This window comes from Dysidea avara, chromosome 13, assembly GCF_963678975.1.
Source record: "Dysidea avara chromosome 13, odDysAvar1.4, whole genome shotgun sequence".
Classification (NCBI taxonomy): Eukaryota; Metazoa; Porifera; class Demospongiae; order Dictyoceratida; family Dysideidae; genus Dysidea; species Dysidea avara.
Window position 1 is genome coordinate 6349244 of NC_089284.1, and position 24244 is coordinate 6373487.

General features: G+C 38.8%; 1 protein-coding gene across 2 annotated transcripts; it reads right to left on the reverse strand.

Moving 5' to 3' along the window:
* Window positions 1-1376: 1376 nt before the first annotated feature.
* LOC136242370 (dynein axonemal heavy chain 5-like) lies at window positions 1377-23163 on the reverse strand. Of its 2 annotated transcripts, XM_066033775.1 has the most exons (45): window positions 23031-23163; window positions 22798-22941; window positions 21560-21694; window positions 21401-21485; window positions 21223-21350; window positions 20631-21161; window positions 19929-20042; window positions 19523-19869; window positions 19259-19466; window positions 19120-19205; window positions 18753-19074; window positions 17654-17854; window positions 17281-17598; window positions 16200-17166; window positions 15920-16155; window positions 15762-15866; window positions 15593-15706; window positions 15238-15539; window positions 14950-15190; window positions 14686-14885; window positions 14483-14636; window positions 14061-14432; window positions 13836-13997; window positions 12021-12498; window positions 10195-10481; window positions 10049-10135; window positions 9650-10000; window positions 7943-9601; window positions 7535-7891; window positions 5982-7478; window positions 5702-5936; window positions 5524-5641; window positions 5295-5463; window positions 4931-5239; window positions 3897-4870; window positions 3642-3844; window positions 3519-3592; window positions 3162-3470; window positions 2978-3094; window positions 2822-2923; window positions 2612-2772; window positions 2405-2561; window positions 2197-2349; window positions 2086-2145; window positions 1377-2035 (listed from the first exon to the last, which is right to left on the reverse strand). In XM_066033775.1, the coding sequence occupies exons 2-45, from the start codon at window positions 22927-22929 to the stop codon at window positions 1496-1498; spliced, it is 13857 nt and encodes a 4618-aa protein (XP_065889847.1). In that variant the 5' UTR covers window positions 22930-22941; window positions 23031-23163; the 3' UTR covers window positions 1377-1495. The 2 variants fall into 2 exon arrangements, with proteins under 2 accessions (XP_065889847.1, XP_065889848.1); XM_066033776.1 differs by lacking the exons at window positions 19120-19205; window positions 19523-19869; window positions 19929-20042; ... (4 more) ...; window positions 22798-22941; window positions 23031-23163 and having other exon boundaries at window positions 3162-3592; window positions 19259-19275.
* Window positions 23164-24244: the final 1081 nt, after the last annotated feature.

The following is a 24244-nucleotide window of genomic DNA, read 5'->3' on the forward strand; positions in this document are numbered from 1 at the left end:
ATTGCAATAATCATTTATACTGGTATGGCAGTTTTTCAAAAACAAGACGGTATCGGTTATTTCCAGCTGTAATATCGCCTTGTTACCGTCATATCTCCCAACCCTAGTGTGTGTGTGTGTGTGTGTGTGTGTGTGTGTGTGTGTGTGTGTGTGTGTGTGTGTGTGTGTGTGTGTGTGTGTGTGTGTGTGTGTGTGTGTGTGTGTGTGTGTGTGTGTGTGTGTATGTGCATGTGTGTAGTAAGGCAGCATAGCCAAGTGGCTAGAGCGTCATCGGCTTGATAATTGAAGGGGTCCCATGCAGTTCAATGCTTGGTTATATGCCAAATTGGTGTTGTTGTTTCCTTGAGCAAGAAACTACTCACATTGCTCAATGGGTACCTGGTGGCTTGGTGTCAACTGGGCCACCTAGCTGTGATATCAATACAATGGTATTAACTGCATGGGAAGCAAATGCCAACTGCATGTCCATGCATGTCTCACACAGCAGGTGAAGGTCCAGGTGGGACCTCGAGTGTCCACACCTTCACCTGTGGGACATGGTACAGCCTTAGTGTGCTATATAATGGTGCTAAAACCTAGGGCAGGAGCTGATTGGTAAGTTGAACAGGTTTTGGCTAGCGCACTCAGCTATAGGACTTGTAGCTGTAAATTTTTGCATATAGCTTCTGCACGGGGTTGCAACCCCTGACTTAATTCTGTACAACTAAAAGTTCTCAATTGGGGAATTTGAAATTATCATTTTTAGCCATACCAATTTCTCACTTATAAATAGATACAAAATTATATAATGTTCTGCATACTTGAACCATTAACATATACCTATGGGCTGTAAATGTCCAGGGTTATAGAATGGAGTACTGAATGCATGGGTGCCACATATATAGTTGTTTCATTGATACAATTGCCTCAACAGTTCTGCTGTTTAACTGTTGAGGCAATTGCATCAACAGTTAAACTGTCACTGTGATGGGTGATCTATCTATCTACCCACATTCAGATGAGGATGATGAGCAATAGAATAAATGCCATGTAGATTGTAAGTTGATCAATTTCCATTTGTGTAATTATACAATGCCCTTTGTTAGTTGAGATCGTGACAACACTGGGACCTTACAGGTGTAACTTTCCCTGAAAATGTACATGTCTTTAAGAGGTTGGGTAATGTGCATGTGTACAGGTCTTAATCATTGTAACCAGGTTATGCAAACTTAACTATATGATTCCACTGCAGCTATTCTACACACAATTGCCATTTGGTACATGTATACAATTTGCATACATCTATATGTTATGCTCTATGCTCTTGTGCATCCAACAACTCCATGCACCTTCACTGATGTAATTATAATCACTTTGATTCTCTCTCATGCAGACACTTGCTCATTGACCAGCTAGTAAGTGTATAAACACTAAAGATAATACAAATGAATGTATAAGGGTAAATAAATAATATGTCTTTAAAATAAGTGATATGTATATAAGTCATCAGTCTGAGCTACTTAATGTCACAGAGCAAGGCTACACCACGAAGTATCCAGTGGTCTGGATGTTGGTTAGTTCTCAGTAACAGTGAAGTGATGTAGGTCAGGTCAGTACGTTGAGGTTTCTTATATACTGGACACTGATACAGCTTAGGGTCTTTGGGAGCTGTGGAGTTGATGGCATAGATGTGAACCACAGGTAACGGGGTAAATAACACTTTAGCAGTTGATTCAACAAGTCTGCAGTTTTTTCTATCCCAGCCTGCACCATCCAAGAATAGCCCATATACATATACCCCTTCATTAGGTGGATCAACAATATCATCTTTAAACAACCTTGTGAGGTCGTTGTGAAGCACTACTCCATCTAGTGCCCAACCCTTGTGAGCTCTAGTGACTTCTTGTCTCATGGCAGTGAGGAATCCTTGAGGATTGAAGAAGCCAGTCATCCAGAATACTTTGGGTCGACCTTGGAAACACCAAGTGTGGAATTGAGCATTCCTCTCAAGTAGCTCAGTAAACCAGAAACCAATTGTGGAGGAGTCCCATGAAACCTGTGTGCATGCACCATAGCAACTGGTAATAAAAATAATCGCAAAGTTACCTTTCGCCAAAGTGGTGGCACTTTAGCATCATATATAGAATCCAATGCAGCTCTAAGATTCTATTAACAATAGCACACAGTAATGTACATAGCCACATTATTAGGACTAACTTCACTCATAATAATGGTGCCATCAATGGCAAGCTTGAGATCTTGTAATGTAGAACGAACCACTGTGATGACACGCTGCATACGATCAATCTCTTGTCTCAGGAAAATGTTCATTGGGGCTAGTGCACTCATAGCCTTGAGCCTAGCACGAACCTATCAAAGTCACAATCTGTAGTCTAAACAGTAATGTTAATTTAGCAGGCCATACTTCGTGAGGAATATAATCTGCAGGTAATTTGCTCAACATATCATCTGCCTGTCTTCGTACAATGCTCTCTCTTGTTTCACCACCACCTGCTGCACTGTCCTTTGGTTGAATACTTAAGATTGTGTCCAACACATCTTTAGCAGTATTGGACTGATAACTGGATAAGTTTCATTACTAGAATTGTGGAAGATAAACAAAAACTCTTACGTGATATCTGCATTTCCATGTAGCCCAAACACTTCAGGAGTATCAGTCAATGGTAGCTTATCAATATAATTCAGATACTCTGCCACTGTCTTGAACACAGGGATGGAATAGCCCTTGTAGAAACAGAAGCTGGTTTGGAACATATGGTCTCCAAACCACGCCTACAATGCAATATATAAAATTACAGGCTAATATCAGCTTATCAGTCACCTTTGCAAATGTGTTCAACAGTATCTTATCAAAATCATCAGTCACTCTTCCACCATACTGTACTTCTCCTAACATGTAACGCACTGTTGGCCATGACACTCCCTATTGTGTGATCAATACACTTTACCAACAAATTATAGTTTAGTCTGTAGCTACCTTCTTCAAGTCCATGTCATCCAAATGATTCTGAACAAACTGCACACTGGCATTAAAATCAGATTGGTTGAACTCATAAGGAATATTCCAACCCAGTGGGCCAAACTTTCTACGTTCCTATTAAGAAAATGATAGTATGCATACCCTAACTTAGCAATACCATATCAATGTACATGACCAGTACCTGCACAGTGGTGTGTAAGAAGGCTACTCCATACAGCATTGGCTTCCACTGTGGAAGGTTACTGATGTCAAGATAATCTTGTGAAACATTAACATAGGTCCTCTTGAGACCAGCCTTTACTCCTTGTGGAGGCTCATTAGTAAATTTTATACTACCCTGGAGAAAGTTAATAGGAAACTTTGGATGTACTTCTGTAGTGACCCATAAACGGAATGCTTCATGTACATTCTCTGTCTCAAGAACAGATTGAAGTAGCTCATCCAGAAAATCAAGACACAAATGGCAATTCTGCAGCAACACCCAACCTCCCTGTAAGGAAGCAATCAAAACAAAGATACAACTTAATAACTTTCTCACCCCTTGTTGGCTTTGTTGCATTGCCTTTCTGGCATGCACTTCTTGACCTTGTCCCATGGACACAGCACGATACTCTAAATCATAAGGCTATAATAAAACTGCTATTGATGGGAATACATTTACCTAAACCCATCTTCTTAGATAAAGCATCAATATCATTAGTGGGATCAGATCCCATGGACAGTAGCCCAATCATGGGAACTCTTCCTGTGGATTCTTCCCACATCTTCTCCATATCCAGCAATACACCTTCAGCATACCTCACTCCCACTGATTCAGAAATATACTTACGAGCTTGAGTCGTAGTCCTGTCTGGGCACCAACTCCTACATATACATAAATGTAGCTACTAACATGATAGTTAGCACAACGACGAACCTGACTAAAAGTAGTTTTCTGAAAGTATCAAGAGAATTGTTATATCCATCAGGAATTGGAGTCTCTTCTGGAGCATCTGACTCAAACCAAGCCTTCCAAGAGCGATCATTCCGAGACACTTGGCTGAGAATTTCTGAAAATTGAGGCAGTGAGCTTAACTCAACCAAGTTTAACCATGTCATATCTGTGATCCACTTGCTAGGCTTAGTAGGGCAAGCCTTTAGATCCAATGCAGCACCTCCCTTAATAAGGGTCTGAAACTCTTTATGCTTTACATAGCCTTTTTGTGTGTCAATTTTCAGGGTTAACAACAGAGTGAAAAGGAATTTATGAGTTTCATACAGACCTCGACACGTGTATTTAAATGTTTCAAATGTTAAATATTCAATGATGTTTGAAATACGTTTGGAAGTAATAGGAGATTTATCTGATCTAGCCATTGAGATATCGAATACACCAAGGAATTGTACCAATGATGTTTGATACATTGGATTTACCATTGACATCTCAACTATCAAGAAGTACAAGATAGAACCACGTGTTGCCACTGGTCTAAATTCTTCTCTAGCAGAATTGATTTTGACTTCAGTTTCCGCTGCAATTGTTAGCTTCTCATTCACTTCTTGTGCAGTGGTCTTGGTTACTTGAAGTACTGTTATAAGTGATTCATCATCGACCAGTGAACCCTGGGTGGATGTTAGTCGGAAAAGAAGATTGTCTTCCAGTTCTTTCATTTTACGCTTGTTAGAAGTCACATCTTCCATCAATTTCACTTTTTCAGCTTCAAGTTCTTGTTTCTCAGTCAAGATTACCCTGCCAAGTAACTGATCTTCAAGCCCCTTCATTGTGACAGTGAAATCCACTATAGATGTACGTGCACTGATCTCAGGGGTGTAGTAAGGGTTAGGCAATTTTGTGGTTATAAATAACATAAAACCTTTCATCACATCAACTTCTTTGTCACCAACCTTCACCTATAAGCAAGCAAACACATAAGTTGCACTTTGTTTTTTTCATAGACCTAAAGTACCTACCTTTAATGTACTCCCTGATTTGATAAAATTCTTCTCAAGAACATTGTCCAGAGCAGGATCAAGCTCTTCTTCAACATCTTCAATCAAACAAGATTTTCCAAGGGACAAACAGTCTTCAAGATGCTGTCTGAAATATTTATGATTTAATGTAGTGATCTGTATATCATTTCCTGCTCGTTTCTTGATCCAATTCTTTCCCTGGCCCTGTGGATCAATTAACAGAGGATACCTAGTAGCTTTTGTCACAATTATTCCATTTTGAATCGAGAGGTCATCATTTGGTAGACCTTGAAGGTTCCATTCACCAATCTATAATAGAGAGATATTCATGAATTTGTACTACATAATTGAGGTTCTGTCTTACAGTAGCAGGATCTGTCAACATTTCTGTTAAGTTAATATCAGGACTGTATGGAATCTTGCGAGACATTAACTCCTTCTTCCAAGCATCTTGTAGTATGGTTCTAAACTCTTGGTTAAAGGGACCAGAGTATGACAGAAATCCTGTTGCTAGCAGTACATCACCCACCAACCTATATACATACATTGGTTGTTAATGTAGTAAGTTCCCATTATGGTTACACATCGCATACTTAGTAAGCTGAGCTTCAAACATTTTACTCTGCTGAGTCCAACGCTCTTTTTCTCCACCAAGGCCTCCAATCAGAGCTGAAGCAGCATTCATCCTTCTCTTACAAGCTTCAGCATCATCTACCAAGTAACACGCCAATACACAGTAAATTTCAGGAATAATTTTGTGCTTAATCTTACCAATAAGAGCTTGTTTTTTGGTCATGGCAGCATCGTATTGAGCCTTTACCACATTCAATTCTCTTTCCTTTTCATCTAGTTGAGCCTGAGCTGTAGCTAATTCTGCATTTGCCTTGTTCAGTCGACCTTCTTGTATAACCAAATTTGCTTTCAAGGGCAATACCTCCTTGTTAATCCCATAAAACACTACCATAGCTCTTGTCCATGAGCACAACCCAGCAACATCACCACAAACCTATCACAAACAATGGTAAAGTTTAGAAGTGCTATAAATATATACCTTCTTTGCAGATTCCATTGTGTAGTCTTCTGCATCTAAATAGGGGGCCAATAGCTCTACCGTTTCTTCATTAATCGTATCTTTGTTAAAGTTTTGCAGCCCTTGAAGAAACCCTGTCTGACTCATCAACTTTAGGGATTCTGACCATGAAGGTTTGCAGCAAGGCCTATCAGGATCTTGAGTTGTTGCATCTAACTTTCGTTGAAACAACATTAATACACAATCCATGATACGCATGATAAGATGTGGAGGCTTGCCAAGCTTTCTAACGGTAGAAATATGAGCTGGTTTAATTGTATTAAGAGCATTCTCTGCCTCCTCTAGTGCAGGTCGAGCTACCTCGAGTTTACCTTCAGCAACAGCTTTATCAGCACTGATTGCATCCACAAGAGCTTGTGCTTTGTCTTTAACTTTTTGCACTTCAGCCTTCACCTTTTCTGCTGCTTGAGCTTTCACTGTCACTTCTTTTAGAACCTCATCTGCTTCAGCGGAGGCAACTGCAAGTTCTTTTTCCTTAACAACAAGTTCTTTGGATAGCTCAGTCACTGACTTACTAGCTTCAACAAGTTTGTCTAATCCGGTATTCATTCTATTAGCCAGTTCTTGAATCGTACTTTTCTTCTCTGTATAAATGGTCTTGTAACCAGCAATAAATGAAAGATAAGATTTTGGTGTGACATGGGTAGCTCTACGATATCTCTCAAAGTAATTGACACATGTTTCAGCAACAAAGTCCTGGAATACACCCATGGCTTGCACCACCTCTTGTTTAACTTCGGCTGAACAAGCTATTTCAAATGATGCAAGGAAATGTTGAGCTACAGCAATCAAAGCATCCTTTGGCCATCTGCTGAACCAATCCATAGTGCAACCACTAATAAGACCAGGAAATTTTAAGCTTCTGGCCCTGAACTTTTCCCCTACAGGAGAAAAGCAAAGGACAACATGCAGGTTTTGTTTGGCCCTTGAAAGGAAATAATCATAAAGATTCTCTGGAGTGGGAGGTCGACGAGGAAATTCTTTTTTCATTACTGGAATAAGCTCTGAGCAAATTTCATCAATTTCATCTCGAGCAAACAGGTTTGACACTTCACCAGAAGACAAAACATTGTTAAGATATTCAAGAAATCCTTCATCTTTGATTTCTTGATCAGTAAATATGAATGTGATGCCTCTTCCTTCTGCACCTGCCACACGATAAAGGTATTTTAAATCATCCATTAAGTTGTTAGCATTGTAAGATCTGGTAAGTGTGATTTGAAAGTTTTTATATCCAGCAATGAAAGAGGCAAGCCTTGTAAGACTCTGCTTGCCTGAACCACCAACACCTACCAAAAGAGCATTCCCACGATCAGTTCGAATAATACGTGACACTTTTATCAAATGCACCATGGCATCTTTGAAGAACACTAGATCCATTCCAGCACCTCTCACAGTCTCATTATATTGTAGCATAAAGTTAGTCAGGCGTTCTTCAAGCTCAGCATAAGAAGGGATCTAAAGATAACAAAAAAGTTACATATGCACACAGTATTATGTTTATTGTTGCTAACCAGTTCATATATCTTTGGTGCTTCTATTTCTTCATCTTCTGGCTCATCTCCTGTAGGCTCTGGAGGATCTCTCATGAAATCAACAAAGTAAGGCTCCTTTGCCATCTTGGCAGCACACTCATCACCAAGCTCTTCTGTAATCATCTTCACTGTGTGATTATCAAACCACTCCTTGTCTTCTGAATTTGTGAAACGATCAGAAATTACCCTGATACATTCATGCTTCCAAAGTGCAAGCAAAGTATCAATTGATCGCAATATATCGGCATCTATGTGCAACATTCCTTCCCAAATTCGAGATAAATCTCTTAAATTAAAGATATAATGGAACTTTGCGGGTGTGGGAAGCATCTTGATCTAAGGAAAATCTATGTGATCACTTATAACTCACACAATAGTAAAACTTACCTTGGTTGCTTGCCAGAGTTTACGAGTACAGATTACTAGTGATTTTACTATTTCACAAACATCTTTTGTAAAACCTCGCTGTGTACAAAAATATCCTGCTCCAATTACACTAAAGATTTTGTCGATTGAAGCATTTGATGGGAGTGTACAATTGTATACAACAAACTGCCTCTTTAATCTGCTTGGTATATCATTTCTACCTCCGCCGGGGTGGATCATGGCTGCTAAGAACTGGATATCAACGATATTGGTAAAATCACCTGGCTTTTCAAGACTATAAAAACCTTTCATTTCCATCAATTGCCTAACAATTTCATTTGTAATCTGATCACCCCATTCGTTAATAATAGGCATATTGATATCATCAATAAATACTGTCATTTTTTTACCAGCTGGTGGACCATAGGTGCTACCCACACGCTTATCCACATAACTTTCAATTGTACGCTGAAAATGGCCTGGGGTAGTGGCAGATGAAAAGTTCATACCTTTGCCGAGCTGTACTTCAGGATCAGATTTGCCCTGGTAGCCCTTAATAATAACTGTTTTGGCAGAACCCTGCTCTCCAATTAAAAGTACACCCTTCTCCTGCTTAGCAACTGTGTGAATTAAGAAGTCCGTACGAACATTATCAACATTAGGTACTAAAATGCTAGCATACACAGGCACACTATCTGGAGGGTAAATGTATTCCTCAACTTGAGTAGACCAGTGAATCCATTGACCATTATCATCAACCTTAAACTCAAAGATGGTGTCTCCAGAATCAGGGCTACAAACAGGAAGATCTAGTTCTGTGTTCTCTCGTAACCAAGTTTCCATTTTAGCTCTATTGTCTAGTTCCTGTATAGCGCCAATGCTCCACATAAGAGCAAATATGTACATATGTTCCAGGTGAATTTTCTCAAGGCTTTGGCTTTCTTCCTTTGCTGGCAATAATCCTTCCAGTAAGGTGTACGCTTGTACAATATAGTTACACTCTAATATTTCCATTTTGGCAATGAGGGTAGAGATGTAATTGTAGAGGTTTAAGAAGCTACTATCAAAAAGGTCCAAGAAAATAGTTGATTCTGTAGCAGTGATTTTCTTTTCCTCTTCTTTCCTGCTAAGCCATCCCTGAAGAATTGGCCTCCAATCTAAAGCAGAAGAGCTCATATATACCATCCCATTACGAGATACTGTAGCTGGGGAAGCGTTGTCAATATTGTGGGGTTCAAAAATAATTTTGCAATTAGTAGCCATCGGTATGCGATCGCCATTAGCCAGTGTGAGTGTTTTATTGTCATCCAATACACTGTTAAGATTCTCAATCCATATGGCATCAACTGGCCCATCAAGTACTAGCCAAATGTGGTCTCCCTTCTTGGCTTTATGTGTACGTCTCCATAAGGTAGAAAAGATCCCATCTGTCCAGTCATTAGTAGAAACATCCAATCGTCCAAACATCTGTGGTGCTGTAATTGCCTTTGGATTCATGCGTAGTTCTTTGTGTGGTTCACCACAGACAGTCATGGCCCTCATGAGGCCATGTATACACTGGGTTTTACCAGCACCACTTGGACCCAGTACCATCATACCATGTCTAACTCGCTGGGTCTCAAATAGCTGGATAAGCTTTAGTTTCCAGCTGGGATGGTTTATCATCCCCATGTCTTTAACCTGTCAAAGAAAATGTAACAAGTTAAGAATACTATATAATGGTACTACCTCCTTATCAATAGCCTCCTCAAGATCTTGGTAGCCAGCCTTTTCCAGCACAATTCCTGGAAACATGTCATTAATCAAGCTCATGAATAATGGCTCATCTTCATCCACCAGCTTGGAGAGATTCATATCTCTCAGCACTCTCATTACAATTGTGTTCTCGGTATCCTCAGGATTGGCTCTCTTATTAGCTCCCAGGGTACGCAAAACAGAAAGAATGTTGCGTAGGCCAAAATCATAGTGAACTTGTTTTGAAAGCTGTTCTTCACACAACTTGTAAAGTGTATAGAACTTTCGTGCTAATACAATATTCTCCAGGAAACCGCAACTAGCTAGCTTCACACGAATAATAATCTGAAATGCAATGATGATGGCAACAATATATTTTACTTTGATATATACCTGTCGGTCAGGTACCATCATGGCTACAGTTCTAAAATTTATTTTTAGGTTCTCTGGCAATTCTTGTCTACCAGCATATCCTGGGTTCTAATAGGAAGCACATATGGAATATTACAAATTTACTGGCATGTAAATAAAGTATATACCATTGTAAGGAAGATTCCAAACTCGGGATTCATATCCACAACATCACCATCAGTGAAGATGAACTGTGTTTTCCTCTCCTTTTTGCACTGGAGTACAATAGCAATCTGTTGTGCTGCCACAGACAGAACTGGCAATTCAATACGATTAAACTCATCAAAACATCCCCAACTTCCTGACTGGGCTAGGCCCTTGTAAATACGACCAAGTCCTCTAAAGTCCATCTGATCAGAACAGTTGAATACTACCACATATTTTCCAAGAGCCTTGCCCATATCTTTCGTTGTTTCTAAAATTGGAATACGTAAATATGATATGCTTATCTCACTGTGATAATTGCCATTACTATAGATGAATTTTATTTCCATCATATGAAGGTAAGAAATACATGTATGGGAAATTATATACATGATTATAATTATGTACCACCAAACACAGTGATAGCACCATATTTAGTCATTTAGACTCCACCTAGGGGTTCCCTTCAGTGTGATTGACATGTGCTTAAATTTAACCGATCACCATGAGATCACTGCCAATGCAGTGATTTGTTTTGGTATCATAAATTCTTAAATTTGTGGTAAAAAACATTATGGATGTAAAACCAGTACACCAAAAGCCATTAGCTGTGCAGAACAGTATGAGTACTTATTAGTACTCATGTCACCATTAACACATTGCAGAATTATGGATTATGTACAGTACAACTAGCAAGTTGACAGCTAAGGAGAGCAAGAACAGCAAAATGGTGGGGGATGGGGGGAAGCACATGCTCCACTAATTGGAAAGTTGGGAAGTAGGGAGCACTGCATGCCCAACCTGATATTTTACAGCATCCATAGTGCCACATATACACAATAAAGTGATCATTGTGAAAGTGGAGGTCACTAACATATGGCAAGTACTGTTCCAGATTCACGTGAGGTAAATTTGTAGTCTATATATTCAGTATAAAGGCGTGACTATGCTGGAGAGCGGCACCTGGCAAGCAAATGGTTAGACTAGTGTGAAATGATCACTACGTAACATGCAGTAAATTGAAGGAAGAATATTTACTGGATGATCACTGAAGTGCGATTGATTTCAATGTAGACCATGAAATCATGTGACCGCATGCTGAGTTACTGATCACTCAACTAAAGTAGTAGTCTATACACAAACGGTTTCACAGTGCATACAATGGATTCAGGATTCCTGGATGAAATTAACCATGTAACCAGTGATGAGTATAGTAGTAGTCAACAGCAGTTAGCATAAAATAAGCTCATGCATACACAATGGCTGGTTATCAGTAGCTAGCTAGGTATACACAACACATTTTTATATTTCTAGTATACAATGAACGCTGGAACAAATAGTTGTTTAGGTTCTGCTTGGATGGATTGAAACCTGCAAGGTGACAGTTGCCCCCCATCCCCCCAAATTGTGAAGTGCTTCTTCCACCACTGGAGAAGAGGGAAAGATATATCCAGTACGCCCAAATATCATACGCAACAAAAATCACTTAGTCTTATAATGAATCTAAGAACAATGTAAATTATAACAATTTGGCACTGTGTCTCGTGCAATGGTTCACCATGAATGGATTAGGACCAGCAGTTTTTATTGTGATTCCAGTGGTCTGTGACTTTTGTAACATGTACTACACCGTTTACCACATTAACAATCTGTTTATTAATACTTTGTTGGTTAATTTAAGAACAACTCTCTAAAATGACTTTTGTCCCAATACCATGTGCATAATATTTCATTGGCAAGGAATTTAATTTTTTATAATACAAGATCTCTACAATACCAGCCTACGATTACACTAAATATTATATTTTACCAGTTTTTCCTGTTCCAGCAGGTCCAGCCGGTGCCCCACCAAGGGCCATTCCCAAAGCTTGAGCTAGAGTGATGTAACAACGATCAGTCAATGGGGTAATAACAAGTCGTTCTGTACAACCAACAAACTCATTTTGATAATGGAAATCTACATCAGTGATGGAAATCACTGTTTTGTCAATATCTTCGTTGAAGTAGAACCTGCTCTGCTTTAGCCACTCAAAATCTCCAGGAGTTTTGATGTGCATACGCACAAGATCATCAAAAATGTCTCTTTGGTGAACATGGATAGTGACAAGTGTTTCATACTTAGTTCGCTCAATTTTTTTCAGATTTTCAGTTGTCATTCCAATAAGTTGATTTAGGATGTCTAAAAAGTGTTGGTTAGTGTTTTGCATTATTTTCTTGTCACTACGTGCATTGCTCAGAGCTTCCTCGGCATCTCTGGTCCATATCATTTGTATTCCCAGTAAACCAACCTATAAATCACCAAGAATTACTCTAGATCTTCTGTAACTACACACAAAAGTTTTATTGGGTACGGTGCTGTACAATGAGGCCAAACTGAATTTCTGTTGTGTGAAGTAGCTATGTTTCAATTAAATAGCTGACTTTTATATTAATCTTCTTCCTATAGAGTGCAATTGCTATGATACTGAAGTAGGGATTACATGCATACTAGTATGGCTGCAGGTGTAGGTGGCCTCCCTAGTTTTAGCACTTTTTTTGTTGCAATGATCCTTATTCAATTTTTTTGTTTGTTTGTTAACCACTTCTGTATCATTCATCACCAGTAAACTCATAATTATACTTTGTAAAAATTGACCACTTGGGCACATTGCAAAAACAGCATATAAGAATATTATTAATGGTAATAACTCACCAACCTTGGCAGCTACACAAGTGAAATTTTCACTGAAGATATCATTGGACTACATGCAAGGAGCCTGTACCATTCCTGTCTGGGTTTTTCATGAGTGTGACTGTGCTCACATTGAGGTGGAGCACAAAGAGAAGGAAGGTAGAACTGGCTGGAGTTCAAAATCAATGAGGATAATGATGGCAAACCTCAGGCCACATTGTAATAAAATTTCAAGAAAAGTTGGATCACTGTTTATACCGACCACAGCTAGAGGCATATTGCAATGGCACAAAATACACAAATTTCACTTTTCCATAACTTTACAGGCAGGCCGAGCTGTCTCCAGTCACTCTAGTGCCTTTAGAGCATTTATATACATGTCTAGAGGATTTTGGCTCCAAAGCAGACATGAAGGCAAAGTTAGTGCAGAAACTGCTAGCTCAGTGTACTGATGTGCCTTGTGGGCCAAAATGGCTAGTTTTCTAAAATCAAGTCATGTAAAACCACAGTAAAGGTAAAAAGTAATGCCAACATGTATTAGATTATATCAGTGTAAAGGAAAAAATAGGTTAGATAAATACCACTTGTTCCAACTATTAATTACTGGCAAATAACGGTGGTCAGTTTACTGTGGTACATACTACATACATATGTAGCTTTTCTCATATGGAAAAGAGTACGTGAAGTGTGGTCTGCAAGTTGTAACCAATCTGCTCACTTCAACTTAGGAGGTGCATTGCAGTAGAATTTCACTCTTATGCAACAGTTAGCAAATTATAATCCATTGACATGCAACCTGTAAATCTGCTAGATATAATTTATAGCAGCTCAGATGAAGTAAATTGGAGCCTCTACAAATTCAGCAGTGAATGAGAGGGTTAATAATGGTGACTTTTATTTACTAATATACGTCTATTCTACTTTTGTTTAATTATAGAGTACACAAAAGTATACCTGTGCTGGGTAAACCTTTAGAAATTCCATTAAGTCAAAATTTGGATCGTCAATTGCTACAGCTGCTTGTTTGATGACAACATGAACTGATTTCATAGCCATTTTGAGAAGAGCACCAAGCCATATCTCAACATTTCCTTGAGCTATCACTGGTTTCTCCAGCTATGTGTACAAAACAGTCAGTGTTAAATACATGATGTATCTGAAATCGTGTGTGTAACTCACATCAATTGTTTCTGGTTCCCTTGAATTGATCTGAAGAATTTTATCATATTCTTTGTCATGAAAAGTAACTGTTTTAATGTTATCAAACACATTCAGTAAATGTGCCTGAATTGTGTGCGAATCAGAAGCTTGGCCAAGAATCTCCAGTAAAGCAGGATCTGATACGAAAAAGAAACGTGGGAATACAAGCCGTTTCTTCTCTAAGTAACCAGTGAGAGACTTTTGACACAACTCCAGTTGCTCTAATAAGTGAGGCAATAACTGTCCAAGTGTCTCATCTCCCACACAACACTGAACCACATTGGTTGTCTCATGAGCACGAGACATGATCTTTACCCACGATTTGTCAATATTTGAAAAACGCTTTGCTTCCTGTATACAGAGTGTGAGACAAATTGTTCTAGTAACAGTAATCAACATACTTTTGGTAACTGTTTGGCTATGTCTCCACCAACGAACACAGCTTCAAGATATACCCACAGGTTTTGTACTACAAGCCAATTCTCTATAATATCTGTAGTGTTGGACAATTTCTGCACCCATGACTGTATGTCCTTTTTAAAAGGAGCATTATACCTAAATGAGTTGGTATCACAATGTGGTTAACAAGTAATGAATTACAAACCTATTGGACATTAGCGACCCCAGTATCATTAGTGAGTCCTCCATGAGGGAGATCACTTCAGCAGTTTCTTCTCCTCTCAACAACAATTCTCCCCGTGCTTTGAAGTTACTGAAAGCAAGGTTCTGCACACTCCAATCTGCTACAACCTGTTTCAGTTTTGCGTCAATGTCTTGCTCCTTCACAGCACTAATACAAATATCCTACACAGTATACATGAAATTCATGCATATGTGTAACTTTCGCCAACCACTATATATCTCCCACCTCGATGTCTTCTTTGTTTTCTAATAAAGGAGCTTCCATAATATTCCTCAATTGGAAGTTATCAGACTCAACATCAAACTTGTATTTGGTGACATCCTCTAGTCGTTGCCAATGCCTTTCCTTCATGGCCTTGTGAGCCATCATCTCCAACAAGGGGCAAGTTTCATTGAAGTTGTCAATCTTTGTCTTCAAATCATTGAAAGCTTGCCAGTCTTTTAGTGCCTTTGGCAGCTTGCGACATCTAAGTTGGAATATGATTGGTCGCATAAAAATTTTTAAATGACAAACTTGTTTTGAAAGTCAAGCAATTCATTGTTAATCTTCTCAATGTCAACTTCTGACCACAAAATGTCATAGTAGCCATCTACGCTATCCATGACTGCATTGTACAAGCCATATAGCTTCTGTGCCAAATTCAACTCCTTCCTAATTCGTTGCAGATCAGAGTAGTCTGTTACTGCCAAACCAAACAAGTCTTCACCATCAGAGTATGTTTGAAATTTACGCCACAACTCATCAAATTTACTCTGAAAGCTACCCAGTCGATTGCTAGCTTCTCTTGGTGGTATTCCTTCAACCATTGGCCCACCCTTGTGATACAAAAAGAATAATATTTATATGTCAAATGACCTTACCAACTTACAGTGGAATAGTCACCAGTAAATGTACCAACATCTTGTTTAAACACTTCAACATTCTCTAAAAGGGTTCCTTTAAACTTTGATTGAATGCTAAGCAAATGAGACTGCACTTCACTCTGTACAGTATGATGTATTGTAACACACTCGCTGATATCTCAAAGAAACACTTACTGCTTTTGATTGCAACTTTTCATACTGAAACCTCAAGGTATCAACTCTCTCTATTTCTTCTTTAGCTGCACTTATCTGATACTTGTTCAGCATAGCATAAGACTCCTATATAAAAGCAAAATCCATCAAGACATATTTACACATGTGATATAACTCACTTCAATTGGACCAATTGACATGTCTATGTGAATTTCATGCTCTCTAATCTCCTTTAGAGTTGCCATTGCTACCCGCACATCATCTAAATCCTTGATTGGACGACAAAGTCTTGCACTGATGTCATCAATTTGACCCAGTATTTTATCCATCATAGCACAGTAGCGCTCATTCATTGCACGCCCAAATGCCACTTTCCATGATTTTGTCTCAGCACACAAAGAAATCTTCAAATCCTCTGTAAAGATGATGTAAAAGTGAACATTACCAAAATAATTATACCTGTTTCAAGAGCAATGGCTCCAGCAGTGAGAACTTCTGGTTCTTCCTTAATAGTATCCTCTAGTCGAGCATAAAATATTATGTTTTGCTCAAACTCTGACAGATGTGGATTAGTCTCCAAAAATTCTTTAGTTTTTACTTCACGTTCCAAAACCCACACATCCTGGAACTTGTTAAATTGCTCCAAGGCAGTGGTGATCTCTTTTTTGGTGGAATTTACGCTGGTTGAAAGCAGCGATATCATTTTGGCCACTTCTCTGTTTTCAGCTACCAAATGATGAAAGTTCTTTAGGTGGACTTGTGAAGCAACATGAACCTTGCTTGTTTTACCCAGCACTTGGCTTACAGCTAATTCTGCTTTACTTTGTCTAACCAGTCCACCAGCTTGATCCACTGTTGCAGTTTGTACTGTTCGTTTCTGACCCCACATGAAAACCTTCTTGTGTACCAGCAAGATGTTCTGTACAACATGGTTAACAGCTGTTTGTACATCATCCAGATTTGGCCGCATCACTATGTTAGGGATGGATAAGACACATTTGGCCTTAAATGCTGGTGTGTAATCTTTCTTTGTATCATCTTTTAAGTCACCATAGTTCATAGATGATGAAACAGTGATACGACGACGAATTGATTCCATGGTTGTGCGAGTTACACGAAGCAACGCGTCCAGGTTGGAATGGCTGAAATGATCTATGAGGTACTGGGCCTCCTGCTGAAGTTCCTGTCTCTGTTGCTTTCTCTTCTGTGCAGCAGACTCCCCTGGTTGCAGATGGATTTCACTAATTGCAACAGAAGATGCTGTCTTGGGAGGTTCTAGAGCATCAGACTCCATACTTGGATTAGTGACCAGTGGTTCTTCTTCTTCATTAGTGGAGCCAAGCAGCAATTCAACCAGCTCATGTGTAGCCTTCTCTACTAAGACACTCTTATTGTCAAGGTATCCGCTAGCCTTATCACATAACTCCTATATATATATACATATATATATATATATATATATATATATATACAAAACATACACACACACACACACACCACATAAATTTGCAAATATAATCTGACACTTGTTAAACCTCACCTTTGATTTACTGACAAACTCTTGAATAGTCCATGGTTCATTGTCAGGCAGTTCACACAATGGTGTGCAGCTCATGTCCTTTAGTATAGCCTCTATGCGGTAAGTCTTAATGTCACAAGCTCTGTCAATAAGCAGCTCCAAGGTGTGCAACCCCTTGTAGACAGACTGCACAAATGAAGTAATATTCATTGATGACCAATTCAGTAATGTGAGGCCAGGTTCAATGAGAGCATCAACTTTTTGACAATGTGGGGTCATCAGTGTTTCAAATAGCTCAGGGATCTTCGCAAAAACTCTTTGGTACTCTTGTATCATTTCCTGCAAGAGAGTGTCTATATCAAGTTGTGCCACATATAATGCAATTATCTCTCACATTCAGTGCATCATAATTTTTACGAATTTTTCCTCTCATAAACTGAAGTTCAATGGCTTCTGGTGGCAACTCCAGACCCATCCTACCAAGGCATTCAGCCTCTCGCAGGAAACAGACGATCATTGGATCGAGATTCACCAAGTACTGCTTGTCATTTCTGACCAACAATGTGGCTTTCAATCCAACCATAGCTACATCAACCTACAAAATTCACTTAATAACACTGTAGTGTCCGTGGCAGATCCAGGGGAAGGGGGAAAGTCTTTCCAAATACAGATAAAATTTCATACAAGATAACACTATATGTGACCGGGCCTGCGAAAATAGGGCATGTGGGCACACAAAATTTGACTACTTTTTAAAACTATCATACGTCATAACTTTTTAGTTAGTTATGCTATGGTCATGCATTTTTTATCACTTATTAAACATTTAATTTGCATTATAATGCAAGTTACAGAATGCAGGCAGATAGTCCATCCCAATCCTGAGATATTACCCATAATGTGATGGGATGTAGTTTGTGCCCACATGCCCTATTTTCACAGGCCCGGTCACATATATTAAGAATCCTCCATAGTTACTGAGTATGAAAACTTGTATCTGCAGCACCAACCCGTGGACACACTTAGCTATATAGCCTACTATGAAATTTTATGCAAGTGAAATGCACACCATTTAGAAAGCATAATTTATTACTATGATTTAGATATTAATTTTACTTATAAAACTACATCAAAAATTTCAGTCCTGAATTATATAAAATATTTAACATCCTCCAGACTACTGGTCCATATGTCTACTTACTACCTGGTCCTGGTGCACCCTTTGCCAAACCCTGGATATGCCCCTGGTATTTATTATTCTATAACAACATGCGTCTATTTGATGTGAAACATGTGATGTGTAAGAAGACGTGGACAGGACTCTTAGGTAGAATTAGGATGTTTATAGACCAATGCATATATATACAAAAATTGCTACATGTAGTAAAGTGTTTTCCTATTAATCATAGTTAATTTTCATACACATACATGTAATTTACACAAACAGACTCCTCTTACATTAAAATATTATATAACTTAACATTGTAAATAACCTGTTTTATCCAAGCTTGGTGGTGCAACACTTCATACTCAACCAGTACTCTCGCCATTTTATTGTAGCCTTTGATTGCTTTCTTTGCCTCGTTGGTCTTCATCAAATCAGAGAACCGCTGGAATACTTGGATGGGGCTGGTGATGTGTTGATAAAACTGCCTAATCCAGGCTATCCTTCCAGCTATTGGAGGCAAGTCCCTTGGTATTGGTGGGTTTTCTTTGTTTTTGTTGTAGTTTCGTTGGATAGCTTCCAAATCTTTGATGTACATTACGATGATGAGGCGATATCGATCAGCAATATTAAGACAGGGTAGTTGTAACCTATGGAAAGATTAATTACATTGCTTCATAGTATAACTCATATACCTCCCAAATCTCTCTAGTAAGTAAAGAGATCGCTGAACTGAAGTGATGTTTTCAAATGTGTTGTCCATAAAAGCTTGCAACTGAAGCTGTATTGTAGCAGTTATAGTACCAATTCAATAATTAACACATAATGTCTTACATTCAGATCTGTAAGTTGTCTTTTAAACTCCTCATAGTCAATGTCATAGTCCATCTTACGTTGATCAAGGATATCATATGGTTTCTTCTTCAGTGTTGTCACCAGCAAGTTAAATCTGCTATTGAATGTGTCAATACCATCCAGTCTAGATAAGCTTAGTGTTTCATAAGTAGCAATTGTCCTGAGAAATTCAGCAATGTTGTCAATCCTAAATGTGAAGGAATCACATAGATAATAATGAATGCATACTTGCATTCTGTATACCTTCGAACGAATGTATCAAATTTTCCAAAAATGTACATTTCTGAAAAATCAAATGGTCTTTCATTTGGGGAATCCTGAAGCTTGGCTTTAGTACGGTGAAAACATCGCTGGTACTCTTCATTAAGTTTCTTGCCAGCTGTCATCTTGTTCAGCACGTCATCTCTTTCTTGTTCCCAAATTGTATGGTAACCATTATCAGTGATGTACGCCTTACAAGCTGTGATCATTTGGTTAGTAACTTTTACTAGTAACGCTGTCATCCGTTCCCCAGTGTTGTAGTAACGTGAATAGCTGTTGATCATACGAACTGCATTCATCAATCCTGGGATGCTATCCAACATGGCAACCTAAAGAAAACAGTGCATACATATTGTAGCAACAAATTGTGAAAAACTTGGTAACATACAGGATTGCACTTGTAAAGTGGATCAGCATATTTCTCCAGTGTGTACAGGAACTTGACATTGTCCTTTGCCTCATTAGTACAATCTGTAATGCGAGAGTCCAGTTGCTTCCAGGTCTACAAATACATATACATGGTAAAAGTGCCAAAAAACACCACAGTAAAAATCTGCATTACTTTGTGTTAGTGCACAATTGTCCATATTAGTACCATAATATGCTTGGTGGACACTTTTGTTACATATGCTTAATTTAATTAAGCCTGTTATACACATGGTATACAAATGTTTTATAGACCATGTGCATAACATGTGGATACAGACAGGTGATAATACACAGAAAAAGCCACAATTTACACACATTATACACTAGTGTATTATATAACAAACCACATTTCATACACAGATATGTGCATTGCATCTCTTGCGGTACGGTACAGTATGGTACGGTATGGTATGTCTTGATGTGTGATTGTGAAAAACGTACTGACTTATATCTACTTAACATCAATGGGTTAGTTAGTTACATTGAAAAAAATCAATTCAATGAAAACTGAATTTGAGAAAAGCATTATAGGCTGCTTTGAAAGTATGCTTAGAGCAAAGGAAATTTAATATCAGGCTAGTTTCTGGTAAATGACACAAACCTTCATGATCCCTATGTTTAAGTACCAAATAACACTTTTCCTTCACAATACCAGATTTACCTTTAAAACTTTACTTTTGGCTGCAATTAAAATAGCAATGACCACTCTTCGATCAGGACTCTTGATGCAATCACTAAGAGAATCAAACTTTGCCATTCTTTTCTTCCAGTGATCTAGCTCAGCTCTTGGGCCAATGTCATCAGCTTCTTTCCGCATCTGTTCAGACTCAGTCAATATTTGCTCAATTTCCTTACACCACTTTATGGCACACTGCTCAGCTGCTTCCAATATCTCTGGATTATTAGCAGCTGCAATAATTTGAGCTGATCCATTAATTGATCCAGTATCAATTCCGTCACACGGTGACAGTTTGGCTAGATCTGCTAAGCTGGCTTGGGCATTTTTTAGTACAGAAACAAAAGATGTCAGCTTTGAGAAAAAGTTTTCTCTGACAACAATACCATGATGGTCTGACAGACATCCCCAGTTAGTCTGCTGCTTCAATGCTGGAATGAAAACATTACTAAGCAAAGACTCAAAAGCCTCTAATATGCCACCCCCATTAGATTCCAGCACACCAAAGTTGACTTCCTATAAGAAAAGCATTTTGAAATAAAAGTAAATCCTGAATAATATCATTATTTGCATGTACCTCAGCCACATTACTCGTTGTAATGGCCTTGCTAATTGTTCTAATAAAGAAGAGTGCAAGTCCTGTAAATGCCTCTTTGGTACCGTCAGTAATCCAAACTTTTTTTGTTGTTTTGCCTGGTTTGCCACCTTATGTAATTAAGTTTCATTGTGGGATCCTTTTATAACAACAACTGTACCTGAGTCAACTTCCTTGGTGTGTTCATAGTAGATTAGCAAATGTTTTGTTCCATTTGCAGCAAAAAATTCATCCATTACTTCCAACTGCATATATACATTAAATATATATATATATGAAAGCTATAGATATTTACTAACAACAGTATGTAGCTATCTACCTGGTTTCCTTGTAATAGGAAATTTTCAACTTCAGTGGAGCTCATCTCAAGCTTGTCTGCAATGGTGGACATGATGAAGTGATGTCTGTTATCCAGGCTAAGTCTCTTTGTTTCAATTTCATCTTGTTGTTTTTGCTATGTAATATCATATAGAAATTAACAAAATTTGATCATACCTTACAGAATACCTCCTCTATTAAGCTAGCCCCATATGCGGCATGCATCATAAACATAGCTACATTTGTTAGCCATTAGTCTCGCGTGCCAGACGGTTTGTGTGGGGGCGGTAAATAAACCGTCTGGTCACTGTTGCACACATTCCGGGACCACTGCCGGAATGTTGGCAGAGCCAATCAGATCGCTTCGCGGACTCTGTGACGAAACAAACACTAATAATTCAAATTCTTAGTGTAATAAAGAACTGAATCTCGGCTACAGATTACTTTTTCAAAAGTTTAACAACGCCATGGGCTTAGGATCTTTGTTTCCCTAGTACAGGGCTCTTAAAAGCGTTGGTATAAGAACGATTATGGTTCACTACGGATTTGTGAAACGGCGGAATTGTAGAGTAAGACGTTCAGCAATGTTTCGAATACGTCACCAGGACAATACCAGTACAATTATCGTCTTAGTCTGCTCACAGAGGTGATTGGAACGATTATTACACCATCCTTGGCGCAAAACAATGCCGTGATGTAATCTAATTGCATTCCAGTGAGTTCACGGAAAGTGTGCAACAGTGACCAGACGGTTTATTTGCCGCCCCCACACAAACCGTCTGGCACGCGAGACTAGTTAGCCATAACAGCATGTATTACAATATAAGCGGCTCTTGCAGTCACTATTTTTATACTTGCTACAAAGAATTCAAAGCTGCACATGGGCATGTATTGCACGCAAGCTGCATGTAGGCATGTATTCGTGATGATAGGCACATAGCTACTCAGTAGCATATTATAACAATGTTAACATCATGTGCACATATCCCATAACCGATGAAATCATGAATGATAACCACACACAAATCAACCACAAATATATGCACTGTGGTTTCATTATGGTATGTGAGGTGACTGAGTTTGGATACTGGTGTATGTGGGGTTTGTTTCTATGGTGACCAACCCATGGTAGGCCATGGTACCAATATACACAGCACCAGCAAGTATCACATACATGCATGAGGTTACATGAGCAATGCCGGGCCAATTGTATGTCATATTTGATAACCAAATATCTACCTGATTGTCTTTGACAGTGGGGATAGTGTGTCGAGACTTCTTTTCCACGTCCTGTCCTCTACGCGCGTGCTTCCGCGCAACCGTGACTTTTCCTAAAACAACCCCACCGGCCGTCACTTTTGGCTCAGCCATTGGGAACTGGTGCTATAAAACGAAAACGTAACAATATCTCCGCTGACTGCGGTTGTCGACTGAGTAATGGGCGTTACCCCTTTAAAACAGTGGTTGCTCACCTTCTTGCACGCTGATAGCTACTGGAGAGCAGCTAGAGCATAAAAGATGCCGGCCAAAGACTTTTTACTCCCAACTTTAGTTGCCTTAACTACGATCATGCACGTCCACCATCTGCTTGTAACAAAGTAGACGCAACTGTATGCATGCGCATGCGCACGAATTGGTGACCTTTGGTACTACACAACTGTGCATCCATTGCACTGATACGTTCAAGACACTTGCACGTTTTAGATGCACAAACTATAGCTGTAGCTATTGCATTCCATAAATGCATGAAGCAAAACTATAACAATATGAGAGCTAGCTATGCCATAGGGTTGGGAAAATATTTTAAACTAATTAGCTATGTATGGGTCACAGGGGCGGATCCAGACTTTTAAAAGGGGGTTCCACTCTGGAATTGCAAGCTGTAGGTTGAAGAACAAAAAAAAAGAAAAGGTTATCATCTAGCCCTCACCAACTTATTTATAACTACTACTGCTAGCTTGCTACACTGCATGCTCCTCTTAAGAATACTGTGACTGCTCTATTAGAGTATCTCGAGTAAGAGACTCTTTCAAAAGGGGGGTTCCATGGAACCCTTTGGACCCCCCCCCCCCCCCCCGGTCACTATATGGTACTTCAATTTTGCATGTCCTTGTTATAATTGTGCTAAGCTCCATTGTCATGCATTTGTCCCTCAGATCAAATTTTCAATTATATACTGCCTAATTCAGTTAATTTTCTGTGTAATTGTAATTCTGCATGTGTACATCTGTAAAGCAATGAAAATATAAATTGTATTATTGCCTGTATATTATGCTGTATGTCACAGCATGTGGTCGAGTACTCATATAATACTAGCTAGGACTATACATGCAGCAATTAAGGGATAGTCAACTATGTGAGCTATCCCCCTTCACTTATTAAAGCATATATACCTTAATAAGGTGGCTATAAGCTGCGGAAAGTCAGAATGCATGCTTGTAAATTGGATTTGGTGAAATCCATTACAATTCTTTTTGCACTGCTGACCAGGTAGCTATAAAGTGCTTGCTACGTATAAATATAATTTACACTAAAGTACAATGCTGCTGAAAATTCCCAGATGAAACAAGACTTTCTGGTGGAGAGAACGACCAAGTTTATAGGGTATACTGATAAAGAATACTATAGGCTTTTCCAATACTCTAAAACATAATCACCATTATAATGTCACTATTGCTTCTACTGA